This window comes from Scyliorhinus torazame, chromosome 7 (assembly GCF_047496885.1).
Source record: "Scyliorhinus torazame isolate Kashiwa2021f chromosome 7, sScyTor2.1, whole genome shotgun sequence".
NCBI lineage: Eukaryota > Metazoa > Chordata > Chondrichthyes > Carcharhiniformes > Scyliorhinidae > Scyliorhinus > Scyliorhinus torazame.
The window spans coordinates 811,201-824,633 of record NC_092713.1 but is presented as its reverse complement, the minus strand read 5'-3'; the positions used below and the strand labels follow the sequence as shown (position 1 = coordinate 824,633).

The 13,433-nt window shown below is 53.6% G+C and overlaps 1 protein-coding gene across 1 annotated transcript in view; it reads right to left on the bottom strand.

The window, feature by feature from the left end:
* Positions 1-13,433, bottom strand: part of LOC140426003 (mitochondrial adenyl nucleotide antiporter SLC25A24-A-like) — a 114,470-nt gene that overhangs the window by 28,780 nt on the left and 72,257 nt on the right. Inside the window, exons 6-7 of the mRNA XM_072510272.1 lie at positions 10,846-10,998; positions 6,501-6,608 (exon numbers count right to left, since the gene is read on the bottom strand). Of these exons, the coding sequence (XP_072366373.1) occupies positions 6,501-6,608; positions 10,846-10,998 (261 nt within the window). The remainder of the gene's footprint in view (positions 1-6,500; positions 6,609-10,845; positions 10,999-13,433) is intronic.

Sequence of the window (13,433 nt, the reverse complement as noted above, 5' to 3'; positions counted from 1 at the left end):
GACAAAGGCAGCTATTTGTGAACCCTAATCTCCAATGTGGTGCTAATGGCCCCATTGATAACTGCTCCAAAGCACAATGGGCGGGATTCTCCGCGGGCCGGATGCTCCATTTTGCCGGCAGCCCAGGCGTTGGGCTGCCCCACAATAGGAAATCCCATTGACCAGCTGGCGTACGGAGCATCCCGCCAGCGGGATGAAACAGAAATGAGGCAGGGCGGGGCAGAGAAATCAGCCCAATGAGTTTTGACCAGGGGCCTCGCGAGTTGAATAACTCTAAAGCCTCCACATCCTTCTGTAGTGTGGCGACCAGAATTGAACACAATACTCCAAGTGTGGCCTAAATAAGGTTCTATACAGCTGCAACATGACTTGCCAATTCTTATACTCAATGCCCCGGCCAATGAAGGCAAGCATGCCGTATGCCTTCTTGACTACCTTCTCCACCTGTGTTGCCACTTTCAGTGACCTGTCCCTCCACCTGTCAATACACTTAAGGGTTCTGCCATTTACGGTATATTTTCCACCTGTAATAGACCTTCCAAAATGCATTACCTCACATCTGTCTGGACTAAGCACCCTTCCTCCGCTACCCTGTCTTCTATGATCGAGCCAGTATCCACCTTGCCAGCTCATCTCCTTTTGGACCAGTCTGCCATGAGGGGCCTTGTCAAAGGCTTTACTGAAGTGCATGTAGACAACATCCATTGCCCTACCTTCCTCAATCATCCTAGACACCTCCTCAAAAGACCCAATCAAGTTAGTGAGACACAACCTCCCCTTCACAAAACCATGCTGTTCATCAAGATCAGATAGATGTAAAGGGATATGATATAGTTGGGATTACAGCGACATGGCTCCAAGGTGACCGAGGATGGGAACTAAACATTGAGGCTGTTCAGTTTTTAGGAAGGAAAGACAGAAAGGAAAAGGTGGTGGAGTTGCATTGCTGATTAAAGAAGATATTGATACAATATTGAGGAAAGATATTAGTGCAGATGATGTGGAATCTGTGTGGATTGCTTTATCCTGGATGGTGCGGGCATCTGGAGTGTTGTTGGAGCTGCACGCATCGAGGCAAATGAAATGAAATGAAAATCGCTTATTGTCACAAGTAGGCTTCAAATGAAATTACTGTGAAAAGCCCCTAGTCGCCGGATTCCGGCGCCTGTTCGGGGAGGCTGGTACGGGAATTGAACCGTGCTGCTGGCCTTGGTCTGCTTTACAAGCCAGCTATTTAGCCCACTGTGCTAAACCAGCCCCTAATGGAGAGTATTCCAACACACTCCTGACTTGTGTGTCTTGTCGATGGGAGACAGGCTTTGGGGAGTCAGGAGATGAGTCACTCACCACAGGATTCCCAGCCTTTGTCCTGATCTGATACCCACAGGATTTAGATGGCTATTCCAGCTCAGTTTCTAGTCAATGGTAACCCCAGTAAATTGATAGTAGGGGATTCAGCAATGGTAATGCCAATGAATGTCAAGGGGCAATGGTTAGATCTCTCTTCGTGGAGATGGTCACTGCCTGGCACTTGTGTGGCGTGAATGTTACTTGTCACTTGTCACCTCAAGCCTGGATATGGGCAGCATGGTAGCACAGTGGTTAGCACATTGCTTCACAGCGCCAGGGTCCCAGGTTCGATTCCCGCTGGGACACTGTCTGTGCGGAGTCTGCACGTTCTCCCCATGTCTGCGTGGGTTTCCTCTGGGTGCTCCGGTTTCCTCCCACAAGTCCCGAAAGATGTGATATTAGGTGAATTGGACATTCTGAATTCTCCCTGTGTACCTGAACAGGCGCCGATAAAGGATAAAATCTATTCTGTTTGAGTTAATAAACAATGGAGGTACCATTACAGCACTGGGTGTATTCTACTCGGCCATCAACTATTGGAAAAAGTATAGAGGAACAAATTTGCAGGGCAATTACAGAAAGAGACAACAACTAGGGCAGTTGTAATGTTGGACGTTCATTATCCTAATGGAGACCCAGATTGTAAAGGGCACAGAGATAAAGATTTTCTGAAGCATGTTCAGGAGAATTTTCTACATCAATATGTTTCCGGCCCAAAGAGGAAGGAGGCATTACAGTATTTGGTTCTGAGGTGGATCAAGTAAGTCAACAGGAGAACAGTTCGGGATAGTGATCATTGTATCAGAAGGTTCAGGTTAGATTTGGAAAAGACAACAAGCAACCTGAATACTAAAAATAATTAATTCGAGAAAGACCAACTTCAGTGGGGTGAGAATGGACCTGACCTGGGTAAACTGGAATGAAAGATTGGCAGGCAAAACTATCATTGAACAGCAGGCTCTCTTTAAAGAGAAGATAATTCAGGTACAGTCAAGGTACATTTCCACAAAGGGGAAAGTCAGGAAAACCAGAGCCAGAGCTCCCTGGATGGTGGATGAGGGCACCTCTGACCAAGCCAACATTTTTATGAATGTTTCCTCTTGTGGGAGAATCCAAAACTAGGGGGGGGGCTGTTTATTAATAAGGGGTTCCCATTCAAGGCAGATGAGGAGAATTTCTTTCCTCTCTGAGGGTTTTGTGGAGATCTCTTCCTCAAAAGGCAGTAGAAGCAGATTCTTTGAGTATTTATAAGGCAGAGCCCGATAGATTCTTTATTCACAAGGGGGGGGGTGAAAGGTTATTGGGGAGTCAGCAGGAATGTGGAGTGCAGGTTAGCCATGATCTTACTCAATGGCAGAGCAGGCTCCAGGGGTGAATGGTCTACTCCTGCTCCTTGTTCCTATGTTCGTGTTGGTGATGCTGGGGAGTTGCCTTCTGATGCAGTCCTTTTGGGTAGATACATCCACAATGCTGTTAGGGAGGGAGTTCCTGGATTCTGACCCAGTGACAGTGAAGGAAGAAGTCAGGATGATGTGTGGTTTGGAGGGGAACTTACAGGTGATGGTGTTCCCGTGCATCTGCCTTCTAGTTAGTAGAGATTGTGGGTTTAGAAGGTGCTGTTAAAGGAGACTTGGTGAATTGCTGATAAAAGAGTTAAAGTAAGATGAAGGAAAAAAAGGGTCAAATAATTATAATAGAGAACCAGGCTGAATATAGAACATTCAGACGACAGGAAGAGATTTGCAGTAAACAGAAAAGGGAATGCAAATGAACATATAAATAGTAAAAAGGTGTTTAGAGGTAGAGTGGGGTCAATTAAAGCCAAACTAATCAGATGTATGGGTGGAGGCATAGCTCAGGTATTAAATGAGTACTTTGCATCTGTCTTTATGAAAGAAAAGATGCTGCGCAAGTTGTTGTGAAAGAGGAGGTCGTAAAGACACTGGATGGAGTAAAGGTTTTACAAGTTGAGGTATTATAAAGGCTGTCTGTAATTCACGTGGATTATTGAACCAGGACCCAGATGTGGCGCGGCCCAGCATACCGAGGGGAGTAAGGGAGGAAATTGCGAAAGTACCGGTCATAATCTTCGATACTTCCTCACTCGGGCTAGAGGACTGGAGAATTGCATAAGTTACAGACTTGTTCAAAACGGATGCAAGATAAATCCAGCAACTACAGGCCCGCCAGGTGGGACAATAATCCGGAACAAAATTAGCAAATCACTTGTATAAGGATAGATTAATCTAGGAAAACCAGCACAAATTTCTTAATCAAGTTAGTTAAGCACAATTTTGCCTTTGCGTTTGTTGGTGAGGTGACAGAGAGGGTCCAGGGAGGTGGTGGCATCGTGATATTGTCACTGGATTAGTAAACCAGAGACCCAGTGTAGCAACATGGATACAAAACTGGCTGAGTGATCGGAAACAGAGTCATGGCAATGGCTGTTTTTCCAGTTGGAAGGAGGTTTACATGGAGCTTCTCAGGGGCTGGAACTAGCTATTATTGAACTCTATTAATGACCTTGCCGTGGGTGCACAGGGCACAATTAAAAAAATTGTAGATGATAGAAAACCTGGACAGTGAAGAGGGTGGTGAAAACATCAGGAAAACATCAGGCAAATTGGTGGAATTGGCAGATACGTGGCAATCAAATGCAGAGAAAAGTGAAGGAATGTATTTTAGCAAGAGCAACAAGAGCAAGGAAAAGCAATAAAAATAAAGGGTGTAACAGTAGAGGGGATGCAGGAACAGGGGGCTGGATTTTCCACAGACCCATGCAGAAATCGCGGGCCTGGCGTCGGTTCGGCGATTCTCCGGGACCCGAGAATCGGCGTTTCGCGGAGTACTCAGTACAGTTGGGGGCCCATTGCCAAAGGCCCGCCCAGCGATTCTCCGCCCCCAACCGGCCGAGATCCCGAAGGCGTGGTTCTAACCACTTACTGCCGTTCGGGAAGCTCATGTGGCGGCTGCGGACTCAGTCCACGGCCACCCTGGTGGGGGGCGGGGGTCAGACACCGGGGGGGGGGGGGGGGGGGGGGGGCTTATGGACGGCGGGGGACAGATCCGGGCTGGTCGGATCTTCAGGAGCGCGGCTGATCGGGGGGGGGGGGGGCTACTTCTTGCAGCTGCCTCCGCAGTCCGAGTCCGCCATGGAGCTCGGTGCGGCCGCTGGAGGCCTCTGCCATGCGCACGCGCAGATTCGAAACTGGAAGTGCGGGGGCCGTATCCGCAGCTAAAGCTGCGGGAATCACCCTTGGTCCCTGCTAGCCCCCTGCAGGGCACTGAATCGGCTCAAACTCTCTTCAGGAATCTGTGGAGTGAAGCGCCAGCGTTTTTACGTTGCCGTGGGGACATAGCCCCATTTTGGAGAATCCAACCAGGGAGTCTGCTATATATGTGCACAAGACACTGTCGGTAGCAGGGTAGGTTTAGGAAGGGGTCAATAAGCCATCTTGGCTTTAAAAATACAGGCAATAGATACAAATGCAAGGAAATGATAATGACCTTTCTAAAACAATGTTGTGGCCACAAGGGGGGCAGTGTGTCTAATTCTGGATACTGCACTTTTGGAAGAATGTGCAGGCTTTAGAGAGGGTGCAGAAAATATTGAGGAGAATGGTTGAAGGAATGTGGAAATTCAGTTACGTGGATAGAGTGGCAAAGCATGGTTTTGTGAAAGGAAAATTTATTAGAGTTCTTTGAGGAAGCAATGTGGATAAAGGGGAACCTGTGGATGTGCTGTACTTAGATTTCCAAAAGACATCTGACAAGGTCCCACATCACAGATCACACAGTGCAGAAGGGGCCCTTTGGCCCATGGATTCTGCTCCGCCGCATGAAAAACACCTGACCTGTGACCTCATTTTTATTTGCCAGCACTTGGCCATAGCCTTGAATGCGATGAACCCTAACCCTAACCCTAATCCAGGTACCTTTTAAAGGTTATTACATAAAATAGAGCTCATGGTTAGGTAGGAAGACTAAGGGGCAACTTTGGTAGGAAGACTAAGGGGCAACTTTGGTAGGAAGACTAAGGCGGCCATATATTCCTCAGAAAATTAGTGCCAAAATGTGCTTGAGGAATAGAGGGATCTGAGGATGTTAATACTCAAATTATTTAAAGTAGCAATACAGGTCAACAGGCTAAAACAAGCAGTGATTTAAGAGTGATAGAATTGATCAGCAAAACAGTTACATTTAACTTGAATAGAACTTCTATTTACTCTTGGACCACTGTGAAGTTCTTGTCTCCACACTATACAATACTGAGGCACTGGTGAAGATACAAAACATTCACAAGAATGAGACCAGGACTGAGAGTTAACCATCAGGAAAGATGGAGCAAGCGGTGACACTTTCCTCTTTTCCAGAGATTGACAGCTGAGCAGACAGAGGTCTTTAGACCATAAGACATAGGAGCAGAAGTAGGCCCATCGAGTCTGCTTGCCATTCAATTAAGCCATGACTGATCTGGTGTGAGAATCCTCAACTTCACTTTCCCAACTTATCCCCAAAGCCCTGGATTACCTCACTGAATACAAATCTGTCTGTCTCAGCCTTGAACATATTTAATGACTTAATCTCTACAGCTCTCTGCGGTAAAGAATTCTATTTACTACTCTCAGAGAAGGATTCTGGTAGGGTTCAGAGAGAGAAAATGCTTCCACTTTCAGGGGAAACCAGAACTATGGTGTCGCACATAAATCCAGTGTGGAATTCTGGAGAAATGTATTTATGTGGAACCTTCCAGAATAGGCAGTGGTTGAGATGTATACAAATACAGATGTATTTAAGTGGAACAAGGGAAAAGGGAATGGGAGGTTGTACTGACAAAGTCAGGTGCAGTGGAGGTGACAGGAGAAGATTTTCTAGAACATAATATTAATTTTTATTGTCACAAGCAGGCTTAGATTAACACTGCAATGAAGTTACTGTGAAAAGCCCCTAGTCGCCACATTCCGGCGCCTGTTCGGGTACACAGAGGGAGAATGCGGATGGCCAATTCACTGAACATCACGTCTTCGGGACTGTCAAGGGCCTGTTGAGCTGACGACTGATTCTCTGCAGTAAATGTTTGCTAACTGCCCTAGATTTAGCTCCTGAATATCAGTGCCGGATTTTGGGTGTTTCATTAAATCCAAACCTACCTCCATCGGATAAATAATGGTTTGAGCTGTGGCGCCAGCCAGGGATCCTGAGAGGAATCGCTCAGCAGTTGTGATGTTTTGCTTGTCCCTCGCAAACAATTTCTTATACTGCAGAAAATGGAAGAAAGGTCAAATGCTGGAAATTCAGAAGCAAGGAAACCATTTTCTATTACCTCACCCTGCGGAACCAACCCGACTCCCAGAACCAACACAGACCCGACTCCCAGAACCAACACAGACCCTCCCACAACCCACACAGACCCGACTCCCAGAACCAACACAGACCCGACTCCCAGAACCAACACAGACCCTCCCACAACCCACACAGACCCGACTCCCAGAACCAACACAGACCCGACTCCCAGAACCAACACAGACCCGACTCCCAGAACCAACACAGACCCGACTCCCAGAACCAACACAGACCCGACTCCCAGAACCAACACAGACCCTCCTGGAGCCAACACAGACCCGACTCCCAGAAACAACACAGACCCGACTCCCAGAACCAACACAGACCCTCCCGGAGCCAACACAGACCCGACTCCCAGAAACAACACAGACCCGACTCCCAGAACCAACACAGACCCTCCTGGAGCCAACACAGACCCTCCTGGAGCCAACACAGACCCGACTCCCAGAACCAACACAGACCCGACTCCCAGAACCAACACAGACCCGACTCCCAGAACCAACACAGACCCGACTCCCAGAACCAACACAGACCCTCCTAGAACCAACACAGACCCTCCCGGAACCAACACAGACCCGACTCCCAGAACCAACACAGACCCGACTCCCAGAACCAACACAGACCCGACTCCCAGAACCAACACAGACCCTCCCAGAACCAACACAGACCCTCCCGGAACCAACACAGACCCGACTCCCAGAACCAACACAGACCCGACTTCCAGAACCAACACAGAACTGACTCCCAGAACCAACACAGACCCGACTCCCAGAACCAACACAGACCCTCCCGGAGCCAACACAGACCCGACTCCCAGAACCAACACAGACCCTCCCAGAACCAACACAGACCCGACTCCCAGAACCAACACAGACCCGACTCCCAGAACCAACACAGACCCGACTCCCAGAACCAACACAGACCCTCCCAGAACCCACACAGACCCGACTCCCAGAACCAACACAGACCCGACTCCCAGAACCAACACAGACCCGACTCCCAGAACCAACACAGACCCGACTCCCAGAACCAACACAGACCCGACTCCCAGAACCAACACAGACCCGACACCCGACTCCCAGAACCAACACAGACCCGACTCCCAGAACCAACACAGACCCGACTCCCAGAACCAACACAGACTCGACTCCCAGAACCAACACAGACCCGACTCCCAGAACCAACACAGACTCGACTCCCAGAACCAACACAGACTCGACTCCCAGAACCAACACAGACCCGACTCCCAGAACCAACACAGACTCGACTCCCAGAACCAACACAGACCCGACTCCCAGAACCAACACAGACTCGACTCCCAGAACCAACACAGACCCGACTCCCAGAACCAACACAGACTCGACTCCCAGAACCAACACAGACCCGACTCCCAGAACCAACACAGACTCGACTCCCAGAACCAACACAGACCCGACTCCCAGAACCAACACAGACTCGACTCCCAGAACCAACACAGACTCGACTCCCAGAACCAACACAGACCCGACTCCCAGAACCAACACAGACTCGACTCCCAGAACCAACACAGACCCGACTCCCAGAACCAACACAGACTCGACTCTCGGAGCCAACACAGACCCGAATCCCAGAACCAACACAGACCCGACTCCCAGAACCAACACAGACCCGACTCCCAGAACCCACACAGACCCGACTCCCAGAACCCACACAGACAATCCCGGAATCCACACAGACCCGACTCCCAGAACCGGAGTTGACACCGATCCGGCTCTCAGAGCAGACGCCGATCCGGCTCCGGGAGTAGACACTGATCCGGATTCCAGAGCTGACACCGATCCATCTCCCAGAGTCGACGTTGATCCATCTCCTCGGAGTCGACGCCGATTCGTCTCCTCAGAGCCGACACCGAACCGACTCCCGGAGTTGACACCGAACCGACTCCCGGAGCCGACGCCGATCCGTCTCCTCGGAGTTGACGCCGATCCGTCTCCCGGAGTCGACGCCGATTCCGTCTCCCGGAGTCGACGCCGATCCCTCTCCCGGAGTCGACGCCGATCCATCTCCCGGAGCCGACGCCGATCCGTCTCCTCGGAGTTGACGCCGATCCGTCTCCCGGAATCGACGCCGATCCGTCTCCCGGAGCCGACGCCGATCCGTCTCCTCAGAGTCAACGCCGATCCGGCTCCCGGAGCCGACGCCGATCCGACTCCCGGAGTTGACACCGATCCGGCTCCCGGAGGAGACACTGATCCGGATTCCAGAGCCGACACCGATCCATCTCCCGGAGTCCACGCCGATCTGGCTCCCGGAGTCAACACCGATCCGGATTCCAGAGCCGACACCGATCCGTCTCCCGGAGTCGACGTGATCCGTCTCCCGGAGTCGACGCCGATCCGTCTCCCGGAGCCGACGCCGATCCGTCTCCCGGAGTCGACGTGATTCGTCTCCCGGAGTCGACACCGATCCGTCTCCAGGAGTCGACGTGATTCGTCTCCCGGAGTCGACGCCGATCCGTCTCCCGGAGTCGACGCCGATCCGTCTCCCGGAGTCGACGTGATTCGTCTCCCGGAGTCGACGCCGATCCGCCTCCTGGAGTCGACGCCGATCCGTCTCCCGGAGTCGACGCCGATCCGTCTCCCGGAGTCGACGCCGATCCGTCTCCCGGAGTCGACGTGATCCGTCTCCCGGAGTCGACGTGATCCGTCTCCCGGAGTCGACGTGATTCGTCTCCCGGAGTCGACGCCGAACCGTCTCCCGGAGTCGACGTGATTCGTCTCCCGGAGTCGACGTGATACGTCTCCCGGAGTCGACGTGATACGTCTCCCGGAGTCGACGTGATACGTCTCCCGGAGTCGACGTGATTCGTCTCCCGGAGTCGACGTGATTCGTCTCCCGGAGTCGACGCCGATCCGTCTCCCGGAGTCGACGTGATCCGTCTCCCGGAGTCGACGCCGATCCGTCTCCCGGAGTCGACGTGATCCGTCTCCCGGAGTCGACGCCGAACCGTCTCCCGGAGTCGTCGTGATTCGTCTCCCGGAGTCGACGTGATTCGTCTCCCGGAGTCGACGTGATTCGTCTCCCGGAGTCGACGCCGATCCGTCTCCCGGAGTCGACGTGATTCGTCTCCCGGAGTCGACGCCGAACCGTCTCCCGGAGTCGACGTGATTCGCCTCCCGGAGTCGATGTGATCAGTCTCCCGGAGTCGACGCCGATCCGTCTCCCGGAGTCGACGCCGATCCGTCTCCCGGAGTCGACGCCGTTCCGTCTCCCGGAGTCGACGCCGATCCGTCTCCTGGAGTCGACGCCGATCCGTCTCCCGGAGTCGACGCCGATCCGTCTCCCGGAGTCGACGCGATCCGTCTCCCGGAGTCGACGCCGATCCGTCTCCCGGAGTCGACGCCGATCCGTCTCCCGGAGTCGACGCCGATCCGTCTCCCGGAGTCGCGCCGATCCGTCTCCCGGAGTCGACGCCGATCCGTCTCCCGGAGTCGACGCCGATCCGTCTCCCGGAGTCGACGCCGATCCGTCTCCCGGAGTCGACGCCGATCCGTCTCCCGGAGTCGACGCCGATCCGTCTCCCGGAGTCGACGCCGATCCGTCTCCCGGAGTCGACGCCGATCCGTCTCCCGGAGCCGACGCCGATCCGTCTCCCGGAGTCGACGCCGATCCGTCTCCCGGAGTCGACGCCGATCCGTCTCACCGGAGCCGACGCCGATCCGTCTCCCGGAGTCGACGCCGATCCGTCTCCCGGAGTCGACGCGATTCGTCTCCCGGAGCCGACGCCGATCCGTCTCACCGGAGCCGACGCTGATCCGTCTCCCGGAGCCGACGCCGATCCGTCTCACCGGAGTCAACGCTGATCCGTCTCCCGGAGTCGACGCCGATCCGTCTCCCGGGGCCGACACCGATTGGAGTGTTGATCCTGTTCCTGGAACTGGCATCACTCCTAATACTGATCCAGATGTTAATGGCCGCTCACACTTGCCAATATTTCTGAACCCCTCTCTCTTGCTTTCCAGCGGCTGTGTCACTGCAACGATGAACCCTCATCCAGTGACAATCTCCACAAACACAAATTACTCGGTTATTATTCACTGAGCAACATTTACTCCCTCAGCAAAATCTGCTTTTATGCAAAATTAGAACAAGTCCTTCCAAACTCCCCCGTACCTGCTCATACGCCATGAATTTAATGGCTGTTTCTGGCGCTATTTTCACCACATTCATCCCATTTCCTCGCCACAAAGACACCACCCCTCCTTCTTTAAGCATCTGCTTGAATCCACTGAATATATTCATTTGGTTTGATTTGGAAGCATGGACCTAGTTTGAAAACAATATAAACTTGTTAAAATATCAAGTAAATACCCAAGTGTACAATACAATAGGCACAGTGCAGAAACAGGGATTTTGATTTTTAATCTTTCCTTGGCTATGGGCGTGGCAGAGTGTGGCTGAGACGTGGCTGGGAGTGGCTGGGAGTGGCTGAGACGTGGCTGAGACGTGGCTGGGAGTGGCTGAGACGTGGCTGAGGCGTGGCTGGGAGTGGCTGAGACGTGGCTGAGGCGTGGCTGGGAGTGGCTGAGGCATGGCTGAGACGTGGCTGAGGCGTGGCTGGGAGTGGCTGAGACATGGCTGAGACGTGGCTGAGGCGTGGCTGGGAGTGGCTGAGACGTGGCTGAGGCGTGGCTGGGAGTGGCTGAGGCGTGGCTGAGACGTGGCTGAGACGTGGCTGGGAGTGGCTGAGACGTGGCTGAGGCGTGGCTGGGAGTGGCTGAGACGTGGCTGGGGCGTGGCTGGGATTTGGCTGAGACGTGGCTGAGACGTGGCTGGGAGTGGCTGAGACGTGGGTGAGGCGTGGCTGAGACGTGGCTGGGGCGTGGCTGGGATTTGGCTGAGACGTGGCTGAGACGTGGCTGGGAGTGGCTGAGACGTGGGTGAGGCGTGGGTGAGGCGTGGCTGAGGCGTGGCTGGGAGTGGCTGAGGCGTGGCTGAGACGTGGCTGAGGCGTGGCTGGGAGTGGCTGGGCCAGCCTGTATTACTCATCTCTAACTGAGTGTCTCACTTGGCAATTTCAGAAAAGATTTAAGAGTCAACCACACTGCTGTGGGCCTGGAGTCACGTGGAGGCCAGGCTGGGGAAGGACGGCAGATTTCCTACCCTAAAGGGATGGATTTTTACAATAATCGACTCTGGTTTCATGGTCACATCACAAATAACCAGCTTTCAATTTGAGATTTATTGATTGAGTTTTGGGGAGGGGGTGGCGCAGAGGCATTGTGGTTGGAAGAGTAATCCAGTGACCCAGGGTAACGCTCTGAGACCCAGGGTAACACTCTGAGACCCAGGGTAACGCTCTGAGACCCAGGGTAACGCTCTGGGACCCAGGGTAACACTCTGAGACCCAGGGTAACGCTCTGAGACCCGGGGTAACGCTCTGGGACCCGGGGTAACGCTCTGGGGACCCAGGGTAACGCTCTGGGACCCAGGGTAACGCTCTGGGGACCCAGGGTAACGCTCTGGGACCCAGGGTAACGCTCTGAGACCCAGGGTAACGCTCTGGGGACCCAGGGTAACACTCTGGGACCCAGGGTAATGCTATGGGGACCCAGGGTAACGCTCTGGGACCCAGGGTAACGCTATGGGGACCCAGGGTAACGCTCTGGGGACCCAGGGTAACGCTCTGGGGACCCAGGGTAACGCTCTGGGACCCGCGGTAACGCTCTGGGACCCAGGGTAACGCTCTGGGACACAGGGTAACGCTCTGGGACCCTGGGTAACGCTCTGGGGACCCAGGGTAACGCTCTGAGACCCAGGGTAACGCTCTGGGACCCAGGGTAACGCTCTGGGACCCTGGGTAACGCTCTGGGGACCCAGGGTAACGCTCTGGGGACCCAGGGTAACGCTCTGGGGACCCAGGGTAATGCTCTGGGACCCGGGGTAACGCTCTGGGACCCGGGGTAAACCTCTGGGACCCGGGGTAAACCTCTGGGACCCGGGGTAACGCTCTGGGGACCCAGGGTAACGCTCTGGGACCCAGGGTAACGCTCTGGGGACCCAGGGTAACGCTCTGGGACCCAGGGTAACGCTCTGAGACCCAGGGTAACGCTCTGGGGACCCAGGGTAACACTCTGGGGACCCAGGGTAACACTCTGGGACCCAGGGTAACGCTATGGGGACCCAGGGTAACGCTCTGGGACCCAGGGTAACGCTATGGGGACCCAGGGTAACGCTCTGGGGACCCAGGGTAACGCTCTGGGGACCCAGGGTAACGCTCTGGGGACCCAGGGTAACGCTCTGGGACCCGCGGTAACGCTCTGGGACCCAGGGTAACGCTCTGGGACCCAGGGTAACGCTCTGGGACCCAGGGTAACGCTCTGGGACCCAGGGTAACGCTCTGAGACCCAGGGTAACGCTCTGAGACCCACACCCACATCTCGTGAACGAATAAAAAGAAAAGTTGCTGTGTTGGGATTTCAGACCATAGCCCCAGAGCCTGGGTTCCTGGATTCCAATACAGCTACACTCTGACCAGGCCTCCATCTCACTGCTGTTGGTATCTTTCTAAACTAGAATGTGGCACTTTATCAAATGGAAGGTGACACAATTTTTCAGAAACCTAAAGGCCCCACATGAGGAGAATGATAACAGACGGGCCGCGTATCTAAGGAAGGATGTGCTGGTCTTGGAAATGGTCCAGAGGAGGTTCACGAGAAAGTCCCAGGAATGAAGAGCTTGTCATGTGAGGAACGGTTGAG